The following is a 20,854-nucleotide window of genomic DNA, read 5'->3' as shown; positions in this document are numbered from 1 at the left end:
AAAATAATCCCTTCTCATTCAGAACACAGAACTTCGACAGCATTTTAAACATCGAAGCAAAATAAGCCAATAAATATTTTAAAAAAAAATCGTAAAAGACATATCACATGCATAGAACCAACTTCATAAGAATCTATTAACTACTTCCTCTTTCTCTGAATAACAAAACTTTTTTAATTTCCGTCAAAGCATCAGCCTTGAGTAGAGCTTCGATTGACAACTTAGTCAAAGGATCAAAGAATCATAGAGTTCACTCAAGATCTTTGATTCAACAGTCAAGGAATCCGTATGGTATCCTAAGATGTATGCTTAGTGGGCGTTATGCTTCTGTAAAACTTAGATGTTACATCTTCTTCGCATAACATTTGAAAATAAAGAGAACGATGGGGCTGTAAATAGAAGAACAAAAATATAAAGTTGTTTACGTTCTCCTGATACTGAAGGAATGTGGAACCTAACATTCTAAATCTTTTAAGAGTTATTAATTTTTCAGTTGAAACTTGCAAATATTTTGGAAAAGATATGAAAAATACAAAAAAGTGTGACTCAAAAACATCCATAAAATTGAGGCTCGCTATAGGCGTATAAAATATGTTAAGTGTATAGGAAATTGGATGAGACAAAAAGTTTGTTCGTTATATTTGGAGGCTCGTTATAAACCAACTGCGGAATTTGGGTAAATTAATTATTAATAGGAATATTAATGTAGGAGAGTTTATGTAGAAGGCCCTCTTTTTTTATCTAGGTAAGTTTTTGCCAGCAGGCTAAAAGATGTAGATTGTGTTGCAAGCCGTGTTTATAGTTAGTTTTGTTAATAATTTTTTTATCAATGCAATGAAAAAGACAATGTTTAAAGTATTTGATATATATAAATGTTTGCTTTAGTGTGAATATTTGTACTAAACTTTGTAACTGTATTGTTGCAAATATGTTGAAAGAAATACCTTGGGAACAGATTTAGTTTTGCGTATCATTTTGTCCTAATTTTAGAATGAGTGTTTTCTGTTATTACATAGAACAGTAATGTTTTGATGTTTTCAAATTTTTCTCAACAGTTGTGCGTGGTATTCAAAATTTTTTAATTTCACAAATATGGGAGTAAAAGGTCTTCAGTATTTTATTGAACAGCAGTGTCCTGACGCTTGTAGATATGTGTCAATTGCACAGTTAGCTGAAGAACATAAAAATCGCTACAACTGTCTACCAATTCTTGTGGTAGATGGTATGGCACTTATATATCCACTTTACTCAACACTGGAATGGGTATTTGGTGGTCAATGGGTCCAGTTTGTCAGAAAATTAGAAAATTTTATAAAACGTTTTAATGAAATTGGCGTAAAACTAGTGTTTTTCTTCGATGGCACAGTTTGTTCAAGAAAAAGGAAAGAATGGGTAAAACGCCGGATTAGTAAATACAAACAAATCTCTTCTATTTTTAATGATATTAAAGCTAACCATTCTCAACCCGATAAGAAACTGTTCCAGCTTCCATCGTCTATGGGTACATTGACCAGGTTCGCTTTGAAAGAGTTAGGAGCAGAAGTCTATCAAACAGATACTGAAGCAGATGATGTCATTGCAGAATATGCTACAGCAAACAATGCTGTGTTTGCTATTTTAAGTCAAGATTCAGATTTTATTATTTACAATACAAAACCTTATTTATCTCTTTCTCACTTAGATTTAAATACTTTACAGACCTTATATTATGACAGGAATTGTCTAGCATTTCGTTACTTGAACTTGCATGTGAACCAGTTACCACTGTTTGCATGTTTAGTTGGTAATGATATAATTCCAGCTGAAGAATTAAGATTTTTTCATCAAAGACTGTGCCAGAGGAATGTCCGTTCTTCTATTGCTGAGATTGCCTCAAATTTAGTGAGTGTCATAAATATGGAAAGGTGGATTGGCGATTTTAATAATATGAGAGAACTTGACAGTATATCTAGAAAAGTTTTTGGTAATGCTAGCCGGTCGAGACTTATATGTGATGGACTCAAATCATATGCTATTGGTTGTCGGATTCCATCTCCAAGACTGAGTATAGCTCTTCATCCAGATGTGGAGAGAATGGTATATGAGAGGCATTTTCAGTGTCTTAATCCACCAGTTATATTCAATATACTGTGTAATAAGGAGTATGAGTCAAGTGAGGTAATATGATTTTTTTTAATCTTGTTATGTATTAATTTAATCACATTTCTTTTAAAATAGTATTTATACAGTTATATGTTATCATAATGACATGATGTAGGTCTTTTATTCATCCAGAACTAAGTCTTGATATTTCATCTGTAAATAAAATCATAATTCCAGACAGAGCCCCAAATAAGTGAGCTCCTGTATTATGATTTAACTATTTGTTGTTAATGTAACTAAGTTTACATTTTATTTAATTTTATCATTTATTATATTTTATTTTATTTACTTAATTCTGTTTACCACTCCTGACAGTCTCTCATTGGAGTCTTAAAACTTCTAAATTTAAGAATTAGAACTTAAATCATTTAAGGAACATCAGTGAGTGATATGTAATGGAAATAAAGAAAGATTTGTAATTCTAACATGGCTGTGTATAAATAACTGATATGTGAAAACACTTACCATATGATTTAATATATAACCAGCTCTAGTGTAGAATTGGGTGCCCCTTCGATCGCCGACAAATTTTGTTCAATTTTGGTGATGAAACCCCATGTCTGGTTACCATGATAATTTTAATGTGGTTTTAAATTCCTAATTTTTTTTAAGTGAAAATACAATGGAACCTCGAGATACGAGCACCTCTATATACAAGAAATTCGAGATATGAGGAAAGTATGTGAGAAATATTTCTCTCTAAATATGAGCATTGGCTTGAGTAATGAGCAAAGAGCCAGGCTGTTGGTATGCACGTGGTGCCATTTCTTGAGAAAATAAATGTTAAAGATTTTAAAGTTGACAGAACAAGATGGAGCATATGAGTAAAAGAACACACTAAAGATCTAGTGCATAGTTTGTAACAGTGTGGTAGATATCTAACAGGCAAATTATCACCATAGCTTAGTGCTAACTGAAGCTCATGGTAATGGTTTGGTTTTGATTTATTAGATTACAGCAAAACACTCGAGAGCTATCTGCCTTAAGGGAGGGATGCCTTTGTGGAGGACTTTTTAAGCGAAACTGGCTCGTATGCACGTTACACATGTTGAAAACCATGAAAACACCCATGCAGCCAGCCCGTTGGCGTGATTCTAACTTCGGACCGAACTACCAGTGTTCAGCGATGTTACCGCTCGGCCGCTGGTGGGCCTCTCATGGTAATGATTAACACAATGAAGGGCTTTATCTCTTAGGTAATGACAACTTACTTAATCGAATAAATTCATTTTTGGTTGATCTTTAGATTATGGTAACTTGGCGATTTTTTGGCGACCAACTCTCCTGCAGCAACTCTCTATTTTTTTTTTCCCGCCGCCATTTTGTCTTCACGAAGTAAAGACATGTTTCTTTTCTTTTTATCTACTGAACACTTCTTCCAACAATCTATTAGCCGAATTACACTTATGCTAGAAATATTATCTAACAAAACTGCTTAATCATGACAAATATTCACTGCAAAATTGGGAAAAAGTGCACAATACCATACTCCTTATGCGTTTTTCAAAATAACACATACACATAAACCATGTACACGTCGACTTATTTTTACTTAAAAAAACATCCCAGAATTACACAAAAATGGCATTGCGCACACTCTTCACCATATCCATGTACACTGCTTTTTTCTCATAAATTAGAAAAATTTCACGAAAATGCATGACAATTTTCTGAATCTTTAAACCCGTTAAAAAGAACATATATGAAATTACCTAATAACGAAAAAGGATATACCCTTTCTAAATATGAACATTTCCACGTATAAAATAAATAAAATATCCAAAAACGGTACAACTCTAATATACGCCCTAATTTCACCAAATGTGGCGATATGTGTTCTGCGCTGGTTTTTGGCGCGATTGCGTGTTCTATGGCAACCCTGTTGATGTTGAAAAATCTTTCGCTGGAGTTCGTTGATTCGCCTCTGTGTCTGAGAAGATGGGAGGGAAAGATAAAATGGTAATTGTTGAAGTTCGGCAAAAGGAAATATCATTGTGGCTATCCTGTTGAGGGGTAGTGGGTACTTGGAAGTGTGGAAAGAGGGTCTGGGAGATTATTTTTAATGGCAGTGCATGATAGAAGTAGGGATTTGTGATTTTATTTATTTGTGAACCATAGTATAAATTTTCTGGATAGTGTGTCTGGCTGTCATATAAATACGATAGTGATTACGTGGCGGCATGTTAAAGGCGGTATGAAATTTATATTTCTGCTATTCGAAAACGCATTAATTCATGGTAAATGCATTTTATTTTATCCTTGTTCTTATTTTGTAGAATGTTATGTTCATTGGTTCTTTAGTATGAATTTCTGTCGTTATTGTTGTTTTTTTAAATTGTTTGAAATTTATTTTAGTTTATTTTGTTGTTTAGTGTCTAGACTGTGCAATTCGTAGATGTTTTTTAAAGTTGAAACAGAACACTGTGTACATGGTATTATTTGAAATTTATTGTTGTTACGTTATTTTATTAAAGCGAGGAGTGCGTAGATCGTAGATTCCTTCCTTGCCTAAATTGTGCAATTCGTAGAATTTTTTTTAAGTTTAAACAGGGTGCTGTGTACATGGTATTCTTTGAAATTTATTGTTGTTGTGTTAATTTATTAAAGCAAGGTGTACGTAGTTTGTAGATTAGTTCGTTGCCTACATTGTGCCATTCGTAGATGTTTTTTTAAGTTAAAACATGTTGCTGTGTACATGGATTCTTGTGAAATATTTTTGGTTAGAAACTTTACGTTTTTGCTGTCTAAATTTTTTGTTTTTGTTTCGGATTTTTAGCTAAATTGTGTGTTCAAAACGTAGTTTTAGCATGTGCGAAAACCGCGTTTTTGGAGACATTTTAGGCTAAAAGTTCGAAATGTAGACAAAAAATTTAGATAGTAATATGGCAGCATAAAGTTTCTCGCCAAAAATATTTGGCGAAAAATTTGGCAACTTAAGGGCACATATCAGAGTAGTTCCCCAAAAACTTTTACCTCTAAATTATCTATTATATTGTAAACGTCACCAACGAATTCATACCGCAAACATTACAAATACTTAGTGTCAAATATTTAAATTATTTCCATGCACGTTTACTTCAACTAAAACGTATACCAAATTCCTACAAATATAAAATTCACAAAATAACTATCATTTAATTAAAATATAATTAAATTCAAAAACACTACTTAAAATATAAATAAGCACATACATTAAATTAATAAAAATTAGCTTACAATCCTATTTACTTTAAACTAAATCATTGCTAATAACAATTTTCCCAATAATACCAAATTACTTTACTTCCACCCTACATTTAGAACAATGCATAAAAATAATATCCTCAAATAATTAAAAATACTAACTTACCTAATCTTCTTCAGAATCTTGCTTACATGGTGGATACACTTTTCTTATGTATTCAATACAATTATTGAACGATTTTTTCTGCAAATTTTTCCTCCACACTTCCTCCGCTAAATAAAAAGCAAAATTCTCTTTATCACAATGTCTCGGAATGGCGCTTTTTATAGCACTCCATGTGCCCTCTATTGTATTGGTATGTGCACCTGTTTCCGGATCTTTAAAATAATATTTGTGGTTCACAGCAAGATGATTAAAACCTTCATCTTCCAAACATTCATACGATTTTTCACTTTAGACAGCGCTATACAATCCCAAAATTATTCAACCCTACTTCACACAACACACAATGAAACTTAATACAAAATAATATACAGCCACAGATATTTTTCCAAATTCTCCCCTTTTCCGATTAAAGAACCGTAATTCGTCCATTAATATCACATGACATATCCCACGATCTCTCATTTCCCTCACACAAAATAATGCGTAATCGGAACTGAGTACTGCTCACATTATTACCAAAGTCCCAGGTAGTAACCTTTATCACCTCCAAAATGTCGCCAAACTACCAGTTACCATATTCTAAAGATCAGCCGAATTTTTAATACAACTTTTAAATTATTAAGGCTATGCATATTTAAAATTTTTGATATCGAGTTTTTCAATAATTTTTTTACCCATAGGTTATTTAACAATGTTTTATGCATATTTTAAATGAGTTGCATAAAAGTTTTATTCTAAGATGAATAATCAATAAATCATTTACAAGTTGTAGTTTTTTCCCCTTCTGAAAAAGATTGATTTATCCTCAAAATTTAAATATTGTGATGATTTTTTTTTTTTTTCTTTTGTGTGTGTGTTTATTTGTTATATCCTTAGCTATTTTGAGTGATAACAGTTTCTTTCTTTCTTTTCTTTTTTTTTTTTTTCAGGAAACTATGGAATATTCATCAGCATTTTAAAATTCTTTTTTTTTTTTTTTACTTGTTCATTTTTAGGTGTTAGAAGATGCATTATGGCCACCTACTGCTTTAATATATCGAAAGATAAGGCAAAGATGTTATGGAGTGCTCTTTAGTTGCTTTTTGCAGATTGACCACTCATATCAAAATATGGGCAATAACAGAAGAATAGTTACAATTAAAGAATGGTGTGCTTATAATGGCAACAACATGGAGAACCCAGAAAGTATTGAAGCTTTACCTGTAAAATTTCAAGATTATCAAAGTGAGTTAGTTATTCAGCTTTTCTCTATTTGCAAAATTAATGCAAACACTTCTGATAAATTTTCTGTTTGATACTTGTTGTATAAAGTATATTAGAAAGCTTATAAAACATTATGCTATGTAATTAATCCTTCTAATCAAAGCTTTATCTATTTGAAACATACAATGTTATACACAACTTAAAACTTAGGATATTAAAATAATATTTTAAATTCTGTAGGATGTATGGTGTTAAAAAACTAATATGGTTAGTGATATTATACAATTTTTAGATATCCACTATTTTATGAAACTAAGATTACTTTGTTATACCCAAATATTTTAAAATTTACTATCTTTTTCTTTTAATTTACTGTGGAAAAGCCATCTTTATATGTTATTATTTTAAAAGTTAAACATAAATTTATGCATCCATTAATTTAAGATTTTGTATGCAATTAATATAAATGTGACCATATGACTTTTTTGTGTTCTCTTAATCACATTTTTTTTTTTTTTTTTTTCTGTAAAACTTTGTGCATACTGCAATTATATTAACTGTATGTAATATGTAGTTAATATAATTGTAGTATGCACAAAGTTTTATAAAAATATGTATGAGTAATATAGAAGTTTATGTAAGTGAGATCATATTGGTATAATTGGCCGAAATAATTTGGTATGCAGAAAGCCATGCAGAAATGCAGGTATGCAGAAAGTCAGTTGAGAAAGAACTTTAAGATGCAAAATTATCAAAAAAGGGGAAAAAGAGATACTGAAAATGCACATTATAAGATTCTAATATAATGTCTTTATTGAATTCTATAACAGCTATATTAATTATTTTTATTTATTATTGATGAGTAATAATTTCACATTGCAATAAATAACATAAGCATCTATCTTTAGTGAATAAATATATATTTAGTGGCTCACAATTTTTACATTTTAAAAAATAGATCACTAGTATTTTAAGCTCCTTGTATTTGGAGAAACTCCATTCAAGATCAACCAAGTTTATTTTGTAAGAACATGAAAAGATAGTTTAGTTGAAGTGGCAAAAGTTTTCATATCTTCATTGTTCCTCAAATTTACTATCATAATCAAGTGTGCCTTTTGGTGAATTCAGTAGTTATTCTTAATAATTGTGAGCTTCTTCCACTACTCTTCGTATTCCATACTTTGTTCTCCTAAACTCTGAATCACATAGGCCAAGTATTCATATCCATGCACCACAAGAAATATTGACTCCTTTTCTAAGCACTTGTCAGGCTTGCATAACAGCAGCTGCTTCCACTAAATGTAGAACAGATACAAAACATCTTGAATTTGTGAAAGTTTTTGCAGAAGGGTGTATATCTGATCTATGTATCCACTTAATTATGATGAAGAATTTTGCTAGTTGGGACTCGGTGCTCATCTGCTTGCTGCATGCATGCACATATCTAGTTTGCAACATAAATACATATTGGCAACATCATGGATTGCTTAATTTGGTGACTGCGTGAATACTTTTTGGGAGGAAGGTGCATATAGGTAAACAAGGTAGCAATTAAGCTGTTACTTTACTGCATGCCTAATTACTGTATTTTCATAACTTGGCTTTATGTAATTTTTTTTTTCCTCTAAGTGTTCTCATCTGCTATTGATGGTTTATTTGTGATTTTTAAGGACTGATTTGAATGCAGGATTATTTTTATTGGATACTAAAATTCCTGATTGGACTAATGTAATGGTAAAATTTGCATTTAACTCATTGCTGCTTTTCAGCTTCTGAAATGAAGCTCACATAGCAAAGTAATTTGCTTGGGTTTTAACTTGTAAGTTTAATATTTGTTACATACTTATTAGATGAAGTAGTTTATTTTGCTTCTTTTTTATCAGTCAGAATATTTACATCTTAGATGTCATGATGAGTAACTAAATCATCCCTTTTGATGAGCTAATTTTTGAATTAGCTAAATGTATTCTTAGGAAAACATTTTGATATGATCTGTTTTAACACAATTACCCACCACTGATTCTGAGCTGTCAAGGAATGCTCTTTGTATTCTAAGCATCATCTGTGTACTATGGAGCCATACAAATCACAGAGAAAATAAAGAGCACAATGCCATAATTCACATCACACAGAACAGTGCTTTGGACAAAATTAACAAAGATTTTGTTTTTTCTCCGAAGATTTGTTTTAATTACCTCAGGATTGTTGGGATCTACAGTAATGGTGATGTAGGATAAAAAAGATGCTGATCAATCAAAGAAAGAAGGTGGAATAAAGTGCATGGAATTTGCTTTATTTGAATTCCGTATATGCACACCTCAAATTGTCTTTATGAAGACAGCAATATTTTTTAAAGGTCCCACATTTTAGTATGCTTTACCTAAGACACCTTCCTATACACATTGTTTAAGCCAGTTCAGAGATTTATATTTACATCTCTCAAACTTCTTTTCATTTTTTTAATGAAATAAGCATTAAGAACTACTATAAATTTCTTGACTACTTTTTTAACTACTATAAATTTTTTAGTTACATGCCACAATACGATTGATCTTTTTGATAATATTTAAATATGGTTTTCAGTATCTCTATTATTTATTAATGAGACTCTAGTCATAATTATTTTAATATATGATGAAATATATTCTTATAAATTTATATTTAAATTATCACTAATTTTAAGTAATTTGTTTCTAAGATCAGTGTTCAGGTATTGAACAACTATGGTTCACATTCACTGAAGAAGAAAAACTCAAGTTATTCTGCTCAATATTTCAAGCACCTTTAGATTTTCAACTTCTGCATATATTGCCAAAACATCACATAGTCTTGTGCTGTATATTAAATTACTTGATTGGAGAAAGTGAAACACATGGAATACTTCAGCCTTGGGAAGTAGCAGTTTTTATTGCTCAAGCTTTATGGGAAAAAAATGTTGAAGTCCTTGAAAAATTGCAGGTATGTTGTTATTTAAATGTTATGAGTTTTCCATTTTATTATATAAGACAGCAGTACATCATTTGTATGCTTATAAATGATGCACTGTTATTTGAAAATACTCTTTTGCGTATTAAAATTATTTTATTTATCAGCATAACATTTCATCTTATTAAAAACTTCTTTTGCATTTTTGGAGGTTTTTTTCATTAATGTAAAATATTCTTCAAGAAAATGGTATAGACAGTAATTAAAGCAAAAATTCAAATTAATAGCAGTTTGTTATAAAATTTAGTTGCTGTTTTTTTATTCTTATTTCTATTAGATGGTGACATGAGTTTTAAAAAAGTTTCAAGGATAAAACTGACAGAAATTTTATAAAAAGATAAGAAAATTTTAAAAGAATGAACAAAAATTTTGAGAAAATGTCTACTATTTAGCCAAAAGCATGGAAAAAGAAATGAGCCAAAATGTGTGGTATGGCTCTAATTGAAAATTACCAAACTATCTAATATAAACTATTCTATGATGTTATAATATCGGTATAGAAATCAATTATAGCTAGTTTATATGTAAATTTAATTTTCCTGTCTTCTAGATTAAAAAAGCTTATGTCAGTATTTATATTTTTAAATATTTTCAGAGAGTTTTTTACAGATTTTAATAATAGGTATGTAGCAGTTATGGATAAATATTACTGATTTGTGCATATACAGGTTGTTGCCAAATTTGACCAACAAATTCAGATGGGTGATAGTAGGCATCAAGAAAATGAAAAATTACTATAGAACATGGGGGCAGAAATCACATTTAGTTGGTGAAAATCACAAAATTAGATACTAAGAGAACAATGAGCCTGAACAAGAATGCAGTGTATGCACACCTGAAACAAAAAACCAAGTATTGCAATGTTTTGACGATTACCCTACTCTGTCAGCCAGAACATGATTGGTTGCAGCTGAACTGGGTATTCAGCAAAACATGGCTTGGAAGTCTCTGTGTGCAGAAAACATGCACCTTTTCCTGGCCCAACTCCTAGGCGATGCCAATTACACCTTCAGGTATAGTTCATATGCTGGATACTTGATGCCACACAGAGTGTTTCCAGTTTTCTGCCACTGGTTTATTCTTAGAAGAAGACTGCTTTATGAGAGAAGGTTTGTCAACACACTGCACATATATGGTCGTCCAAACATCTTCACAGCACTATCTCGTTGAAAGCGGAACACATGTTTGGTAGTAATATCTAGTCGGGGATTCTTGGAGATTATCTGTTGGAACTGTACCTTCTACCAAATGCCTCAATGGTATAAATTACCTTGTTTTCCCACAGCATGTCCTCACAGATTTGATGCAGGCAATACTGGCCACTGTGTAGCAGAACATGCGGCTAATGCATGATGGTACATCAGCACATTTTGCAACTGTGATGCATAACTACCACAATGCTACATATCCCGGGAGATGGATTGGGTGTGGCAGATTTGTTCCCTGGCCTCCATACCCCTCGGACCTGGATCCTTTAGATTTCTTCTTCAGAGGTCACCTGAAATCAGTTATTATGACACTGGAGGATTTGACAGCACAGATTGTTGTCACTTCAGCAGACATAGCAGCGCACCGGCTTTTTGAACATGCTGGGCAATCCTTTGTCCATCAGTGTCGACTGTGGAATGACCTTCACTGTCTTCTCTTTGAAAGATTCTTATTAAAATGTCTCATAGTCTCCTTTCTGACGTTAAACTGTAATGCATTGTGATCCTGTTAATGTGTAACATCAAATAAATGCTTTTCTACTTATTATTGGCCCATTTTGTTCCACTTAACATCACACCCTTTGTAACTATTTTTGCGATTTTCTTCCACTTAACATGGGAACCCAATGTTCTATGGCAATTTTTCACTCTCTTGTTGCTTACTATTACTCCTCTGAATTCGTAGGTTCAGTTTTGAAACACCCTGTATATTTATAGTCTTAAATTCTTGGACTCAGAAGTTGTATTATAGGAGAAGATTTGGAATGTACAAGGGGTGATCAAATGAAAAGGTATGAAATGAGACAGTGGGTACAAATGTAGACTTTGTTTAAAATGTACACCATAGGCCTGAGCACAACGATCCCACTGATGAACAAGCCGCAGGATTCCTTCAGAATTCCTGTGGCCATGACGAGACCCAGTCCTTCACAGCATCCTTGAGTACCCTTTCAGGTGTTTCTTCAGTGGACTAAATACATGGAGATTGCAGGGCGACATGTCCAGACTGTAGGGTGGATGGTCCAACATCTCCACTTGAACTTGGCCAGTTCCATGTGTGTGACTCTGGAGACATGTAGACGCGCATTATCATTGAGCAGAACCACACCCTCCATGAGCAGATCCGGTCTTTTGTTCTTGATGGACCTACGTAGGCGTCGGAGTGTCTCACAGTACACATCGGAGTTCATATTTTTTCTGTGCTCGAGGAATTCCACAAGTAGCGGACCTTGAACGTCGAAAAAGACGGTGAGCAACACCTTGCCTGCTGATGGCACGGCTTTGAACATTTTACGGGGAGGTGATGATGCATGCATCCACTGCATGCTGTCCCGCTTTGTCTCTGACTCGTAGTGATGGCACCAGGTCTCATCACCTGTGATGATCCGCTCCATAAAAGCGGGGTCTTCCTGATACCGAAACAGATGTTGCAGTGTTAGCCCCATGCGCAGTTCCTTTTGCTGGTCAGTGAGCTGCTTCGGAAAAGCGGCACACACCTTCCGATATCGCAACCTTTCATGAACAATTGTCCACATTGTTCCATAGCTGCCACCAACATTTGCAATGTGACACGCCGATCACTTCTCACTAGCTTGTCCACCTTGTCGATGAGATTGCTCATGATGACAGTGTTTGCCTGGCCTGGTCTCGGGTCATCACCCACACTCTGACGGTCTGTATTTCTGACAGACTTGTCAGAGACACATTTCTTCCTGTAAACTGTCACCATCCGGCGATGAATAAGCTTCTGGTTTCTCACCTTCCGCTGTCAGAAATCGGTTAACACATCGCTGCTCCTTAGTCTTTGAATTTTGCAACGCGAACGCCATCCTGTCCTCATACGGACTGCCACATCATTTGGACGCCACTTTTGATAAGAGCCTCTGCTCTCTCCTGCGCATGCGGGCGCCCGTGCATGCTCCGATCCCAATTAGAGACTCCAATCGCATCCCGAGATGTCTTGCCACGGTCTCCCATGGTGGAATATGCAAATATTTAACTGTTACGTTTTTACGTCATTTCGTACCTTTTCATTCGATCACCCCTTGTATATAAAAATGCAATACAGTTTTTAGGAGTGAATGGATATAATCTAGTGATAGTTTTACAGAATGTCATGAGCAATTATTTACGCATTTATTCTCTATACCCCCGCTCAGCTTTTTAGTCCAAGATTCTGAATATTCATGTAACTTTCTCCTTCCTCAAAGCAGTCAGAAAGCAAGCTTCCCTAAATTTTAAAATATTCATAGATGTGATTGTTTTTGTCTTATTAATTAATTTGCTCATGGATTTTGCATGCATAGGTTCTGATTGATGGAGCAATGATGGTGAAAAGCTTCAAGAAAATGGGTTGTCTAATGCTCTTGATGTTTTTGAAAATCATTACATGTGAAAAGACAAACTAAATGGTGATAAAGATAATGGCAATGATTTATAAATTGTAGCAAATGGAACAGACACAATAGTTCCAATAGCACTAAATGATTTGAGACCAGGGAAGTAGCAGTAGACAAAAATGAGAGTGGGCAAGATTCAAGATACAGAGAAATAGAAATGAAGATATCTTATTAGATATTGTAATTTTAATATTACTATGTAATTTTATGACAGTGTATGTTTCTTTTACATAAATTATATTGTGATAGTTACGAGTAGTTTATCCATGAATATTTTTTAATTGTTATGTTTATTACTGTAACCGCTTCTTTCATAAATTAAGCTATTCTCATAATTTTTCCCTATCAATTTTTGTACAATAAAATTTGTAAGCAAAAAAGGGATGATGTGCAAGTAAATTGGTATGTAAATAAACTTCGAAAGAAATTAGTTTTTGAAAAATTTTATTTTTCTTATTCAGGAGGTATTTAATTTTAGTTAATCGTACAAGTTGTTATAATCATCATTGTAAAATACTGAGAGTTTATAATGTCATATGTATTTGATCTTCATTGCATTAAAAAATTATTGTTTTAAATTTAGGTTCCATGGGTAGATTCTACAGCAGTCCATTTAGCTACTCTTTTCATGCGTGGCGTAGCAACAGCTATTATGGTTTTGGGCACATGTGGCTTTCCTTTTGATCTCCAGAATGCCATGCCTTGGCGTTTTTTTGATGGAAAGTTATTTCATTACCTATATGTTACATCTAAAGAGCGATCAAACATCAGCCAGCTTTGCAACAATCAGGTTAGATTTTTAATTGCCTGCATTTTTAGCACATTTTTATGCTTCCTAAATATAAATTGCATTATTTGAAATATGGTGAAAATATCTTATTTATATCTTTATCAAAACTAAAATTTTAAGATTCTTATGTCTTATCTGTACTTTTATAAAGAGTTAGGTTACTTTTCTGTTATAATTTGCCTACATGCATGTATATATGTTATGCTTTATAGCTCATTGAAACCTAGAATGCCCAATAGAATAACCTTTTTGTACAATACAATAACCGTTTGTATGTTGTATAGAGTGTTCGGAAAAGGTTTCTACAGACTTTGATCCTAGATTTGTGCTTTGAATTACAAAGATACTCAGGCTAAAGTAGAAAATTTTATCATAACATACAGTACATGGAATGCTACATAAACTCAAAATTTAACATTGTATTTCATCCTTATAAAGTAAAATTTCTAATTAGTGAAACTACTCATTTTGCTTTAATAAGTTAAAATTTCCATTACCTTTAATATAGGATTCTAGGAGAAAGTGGAGGAAAAAATATACTGGCTTAAATAATTTTTGAGAAATTTAAAATAGTCACTACATTTTCCATAAAAATGGCTGATCATGAAGCTGACAAAACATATCCAGAAAAAATTCAAAGGATACCTTGAAGGGTAAGAATATGCGCCACATCACGTTTTTAATACCGATGAGACTCAACATTGGTGGGAAAAATGCCCAAGAGGACCTTTGTATCAAGAAAAGAAAAACAAAATGCATTAAATTTTAAGGAATCTAAAGATCACATAACTAGTGTATCAGTGGATTGGGGGATTTAATGAAAAAGCCCTTGTTAGTTTATAGAATTGTAATCCCAGGGCTCATAAAGGTGTGATTAAAAACACATCAGTAGACTGGAGAGCAAACTCAAAAGCTTAGGTGACAGAAGAAAGACTGGATTTTCAACTATTTTATGCTGGAGGTTGGAAACTATTTAAAGCAGATATATATATACAGTACAAAGTCTTTAATCCAGACGTCCATAATCCGGAATGATCTATAATCCCGACCTCAAAGCTACAAACTTTCTGCACATGCACATAATACGTTTATCTATGTGCATTTAATGTATAACGAACGGTATAAGCTAGGCTAAAATTATTCATTTCAGTTAATGTTGCAGATTGTGTTGTTCCTTAATCTTCTAATTGGATCCAGCTTATTATTTTTTGCAGACTGTTAGAGCAATGTTATAAAAAGTAAGCTTGAACTTTCGATTATGTCAAAAAGAGTTTCCGATTCTGGACTTGAACAGCGGAACTTTGTAACTGAACAAGAAATTATGTCTGTTTATAGAATTAAAGAGAAAGTATTAGCTCATAAAACGAAGAAACTTAAACAACTTACATTGAAAGAAATGTTTAATAAAGTAAACAAATAAATATTAAGCTTTTATTTTTTTGTAAATTTTGATACCCTTTAGATCATAATTGCTCTTTATTTCATAAATTTCAGTTTCATATTTTTAATTTTATAATTTCTGCATGCCATCTTACCAGATTTAAATTGATGATCTATAATCCTGAAAAACCCCTAATCCGGAATCGCCGAAGTCCCGACGAGTTCGGATTAAAGATTTTGTACTGTATATATATGAGCTTAGAGGTGCTGTTACTACTAAATAATGCTCCAAGTCACCACTGGATTTAACATATCGTAATGACACAGTAAAGTGCTTACCACCAAGCACTACACTTTGATCCAACCTTTAGATTAAGATATTATTTATAACTTTAAAATGTACTTTCAGTGAATTTTACTACATTTCAGTGGTTTTTAGACACAATTGATTCAATATCAATTGTTGTAATGAAAGGCTGGAAGGCATTTTCAATTAAAACTTGTGTTGAAATCATGTAGCTTTTAGTTAAAGAACTAAAAGAAAATCAACTTTAAATGCATGTTGAAAAAAGATATTTCCAGTGTCAGTAGAAAGCTTACTTGAATCCTCAGAAAATGAGATTTGGGGGGGGGGGATATTAGAATGTATTAAATTGATCAGATGCGCAGGTTTTTTGGATATAGCTGTTGAGGATGTCCAATAATTATTAGTGGGAAAATAAATCAATAAAGATTTAGTGGAAATTTCACCTCAAATTGTTAATCAAATCAATTCTGAAGATGAAGCTCTAATAAAATTACTTATTTTACTCCAAAAAATTTATGAGAAAAACTTACCTTAGCAAAAAATCTTGAATAGTTTTTCTTGACCGGAGACATTTGTGTCGAAAGAAGCCAAGAATTCAAGAGGGAGCTTGAAAATTGCCTCCATATTACAAATTTTGAAAGAGCCATCGAGCAAACTAAAATAACAGATTTCTTGTGGGTCAACAGATCAACTCAAGCAGGATATCACAAATTTCGAGCATAAACTGTGTTTCATTTTCTCCTCAGATTGCAAACATTTTGAGAAACTTATCTTTGATTTCCTTTATTCTCATGCATAAATCCTGAATAAAAATCTCTTTCCATTCAAAAGTTATTCAATGCTCTTTTTTTCTATACCCTGTAGTATACTAGATCTGTTGTATTCATCCAGAAATTTCTTCAGTTGTCTGATCATAAATACAATGAATCAGCACAAAAGCATGAAAACATTTAATTAAATTACATAAACACCATTTTGTTTTGGCTTTTTGCATCTCTCTGGCAGCTAGAAAATTTCTTTTTTAAAAAATGTTGTTAGGTTTATTTACAAAGATGTTATTGATTTGCTGTTCAACCTTCAAAGAAGTGAACCCCATGTCGTTCAGAGAATTTTAAAGTCATCTAAAGAGATGAAATCAAAGAAGACAAGATTTGATGAATATAAGGAGGAAACACAAAGCCCACCATACATCGAAATATGGGGCTTTTCTTCAGTTTTTCTTCTAGAACTCCCATTTGAGAACAGTATTTTTCTGAATGTTTTTAATTTCATTGCAACAATTCATTCCTTTGTTGTCCCCACATCATTTTTTAAATAACATAATTGTATAATGTCTATTTCTCATCCCCAGTAATGAGCCATTTAAGAAGAGTTGCTTCTTCATTTCTTTTCATCGAGGAATCATATGGCAAAACTTGACCAAGCATACATGGCTCTCTTAAAGAAGCTGTACATTCAGGCAGCCCATGTACCCAGTCTTCTTCAAATGATTAGGTACTGTATTTTTTGGAATCTTTAGTCTGCTTGATAGTTCCAAACTGCATAATGTGAATTTTCAGAGAGAGTTTCTTCATATAGATCTTTGTTTACAGATGGTAGGTGAAGCATTTATCATATTCAAGGGTAAATTTCTCAAACCGCTTGCAAATTGTTTCATAAAAAAACAGCCATTTTGTCAATATGTAGCATAAGTTTTACGAACAGTCTGACTAGCATTTTTTCCCTTTTTGAAATAAAAGAGCATAATATGACAAAAACAAAATTTTATGTTCTTATTTTTTAGCAAATAAAAATTTAGCCACCTGACATGCTATAATTACACAGCATGACCAGAAAAGACCATATTTAAACATCCACTTGATTAAACAACACTCCTTATCAGCAGTAACAAAATAATCAAAAGAAAACACACTTTGCTTTGAAAAACTGCAGAACTTTACGGATGACCCTATGTTTACCAATGGCTTCAAAGACATTTTTAGTACATTAAAATAGGTAAAAGCAAATTGCTGACCTGTCTTATTTTGATATTATTGTAATTATTTAAGATTTCATTGAAGCATTATAATTATTGTATATATTTTCTTTTAAAATTTAGCCTCAGCTTATAAAAGAATTCTACAGGCTACTCTATGTTGTTACAAGCAACACAATGTATGCAACAAATCGATTCGAATGGAACCGAGTTTTGGTTGATTTCCAAGAAGAGCAAGTAACACAAATTTCATAAATGAAGTTAAAGAAAATCAGTTATAGATGGCTTTTAATTATTTCTATATTTTATATAGGGCGGACCACTGAAAATTACCATTAAATACTATATTTAAAATTATTCTGTAACTTCACTGATATCTTTAAAAAGTGTTATTGATGTATCAAGTTGTTACTTAATAGTCTTTAATTGATTTTATTGTGATTAGTTTGTTGTTTACACTTTTAACAAATTCTGTTTATTTTGAACAATTTTAAAGTTTTAACTCCGTTCAAACCTATTTGAATAAACTTTTAATGCCATAACATTGTAAATATATATATATATATATATATGTCATATTTTGGCAGTCGAGCACAGGAGTGAAGAAACTTGGCATATAATGATGACAAAGAAGTTAGCTGTTTTGATTCCACATCTTTATTCAGTTCAAATAGCAGATTTTGGATTATTTTAGATTTTCCAAAATTACATATACAATAATGATTTAAATTAAAATAAGGTTAAATTTAGACTTTTGACGTCATAACTATTCTAACAAAGGGAGATAGATGGGAAGAGTGGCAGCAAATGTCCCTGAAATTGTGGCATCTAATGATAAAATTCAGCTAGAGGTTGCCTGTTCAAATTGATTCAAAATGATTGAATTAGGTTGGTCTTATCTTCCAGTTAAGGTTTTTAATGCCTGTAGCTAATCTGCATGCAATAGTTGTAGAATGATCAATGATTTAAAAGTTGTATAAGTGTGGCTAAGCCCCCCCCTTTTTTTTTTTTTTTTTTTTTTACCATAGCAGCCCTGTTTGTTTACCTTTAAAACTTAGCAGAATAGTGAATTAAGTGAGTTTCCGTACCTTCGGTGTCTTTTTGTCGAGTGGGACCAAAAGTAAACTTTCAGTTTTTTGCACTGAAAAATCTGCCTTCTTGCCGAATAGCTTGCTTTTGTGTAGAAATTCTTAATTTTAACTGTGAAAGGTTTTTTTTTTTTTTTTAAATTATTTTAACTGTACTTGGTGTTTTATGTTTTTCTATATTTTTAAATTTTTAATGAAGATATTTTGAGGTTTTTTTTTTTATATTTTTCCTTGCTGTGAAGTGAGAACTGAATTAGAAATATATCTCAAATGAATTTCAAGGAAATAAGTTTAAAGAAATACTGCAAAAAATGCATAAAATTTAATATTCTGTACTAGCAAGTCGTGGTATTCGCATCTGATTTTTTTTTCGTAATAGCTGCAAATTATCACATAGAGGAATTTTTCTTGTGAAAAACTCCTCTATTGCTATTGCTATTTTTCTTGTGAAAAATTACTGCTGTTCAGAAGTACACTCAAAATAGTCCACAACTGAATTAGTAGAATGTTTGTATAGTTCTGTATGAATTGTAATCATATAGAGATAATTGTTAGATACTGGAATTATAATTTGAAGAGCTGAATAAAGTAGCAAGGAGAATGTTATCTTCAGAAAATTAATATATGTCATATGTAATGACAGTCAAGAGCTGACTTTACAGCTTACAACAACAGAGACTTTTGTATTAAGACACATAAAAATAAGACAAAATATTTTCATGAAGTACCCAGATGATTTTATAAAGAAGGCTTTTATATAAGAATGCCTCTAATTTATCACTCTAATCTGATATCAGAAGTGGATGTATTTGAATTCCAGTACAAATGTAAGAGTTGGCAACAACAACGCTAAGATTAATGTTATATGACTAGATTCAATTTCAAAATGATACTTGACGTGCTTAAATTTCGAAAGAAATGAGATCATGAAATCTGTCTTCTAACATCAAGGTATGTAATCATTTCACCCATGAAGTTTGTATCATTAAGTTAGAAAATTATGTAACATTAGCCCATGTATATGTTTACAAATTAAGTTAAGTCACAGTGACTGTCATATATTATCAGTTATTTACATTTAAATATAAAATATTTCAAGTTAACAAACAAAAATTTATGAATTGTTTGTTAATTAAATTACAAATGAACTTTTAATCAATTTAAAAATGATGCAACAGCTGAGTTTTGAATTTGAGTGCCTGTGTGTGGTATATTACTATTACTGTGATATCATTTATTTTGCAATTCAATTTTTAATCATATATTTATTATATAAACAAATATTACATTTGCAATACTATATTTATTTTATTCGTCATGATTCTTATGTTTGGGATCTTGAGTGATGATTAGAATATAATCAGAAATGAGGTAATAGAAGATGGCTTAAAGATTTATTAATTAATTAAAGATTTGTTTTGATTTTGTATAACTTATAATATAGTTGAATAAAATGAAATGAAACTGCAAAATATGTCTGTTTTAAACTGAAAAATGTTGATGATGGTGAAGCAGATGATTTATGAACTGAGCTTGATTTAGCATATCGTGGATGACCTGAGGATGATAATTTTTCATATTTTGAAGTTTATGATGAAACTGATATTAATAATGATGATTTTGATTTGTATTTTGATGACATTAACATGATGATGATGATGAAAATGAAAATGATCACTTGTATTTCTTTATGGTTATTCATGATGTTTGTTGATACTGATCTTGATTTAGATTTTGATAATGTTGACAGCAACAGTATTGCTACTAAGAGTAATTATTATTAAAACTTTAATCAGTTTGATGTTAATTATGGAGAATTAAACATTCAGGCAATAATGAATGAGGACTTCCTTCCAAAGCACCACAATTACAATTAAACTTGATATAAAATATTTGAGGTACACTATGGAAAATTTTTAGAATCTGCAACTTCTCCAAGAAACTACCAAAGCAGTGTTAACTTATCTGATTACAATCGGACATACAAAAATAAGGTTTACTATTAAAATTTTTTAAAGATTACATAAC

The 20,854-nt window shown here is 31.8% G+C and overlaps 1 protein-coding gene across 1 annotated transcript; it reads left to right on the top strand.

Annotated features, from left to right (window-relative positions):
- The first annotated feature begins 791 nt into the window (after positions 1–791).
- Positions 792–20,298, top strand: LOC118185746 (constitutive coactivator of peroxisome proliferator-activated receptor gamma-like). Its single transcript, XM_035355648.2, has 5 exons — positions 792–2,157; positions 6,487–6,715; positions 9,393–9,652; positions 13,870–14,076; positions 17,862–20,298. Exons 1-5 carry the CDS (start codon positions 1,093–1,095, stop codon positions 17,991–17,993), a joined length of 1,893 nt encoding a protein of 630 aa, XP_035211539.2. The 5' UTR covers positions 792–1,092; the 3' UTR covers positions 17,994–20,298.
- The last annotated feature ends 556 nt before the right edge of the window (positions 20,299–20,854 follow it).

The sequence above is a fragment of the Stegodyphus dumicola genome, chromosome 10, assembly GCF_044657685.1.
Source record: "Stegodyphus dumicola isolate Sdum_Otavi_A_Nest chromosome 10, ASM4465768v1".
Taxonomy (NCBI): Eukaryota; Metazoa; Arthropoda; class Arachnida; order Araneae; family Eresidae; genus Stegodyphus; species Stegodyphus dumicola.
Note: the sequence above shows the minus strand (reverse complement) of the source record. Positions and strands in the feature narration are given on the sequence as shown.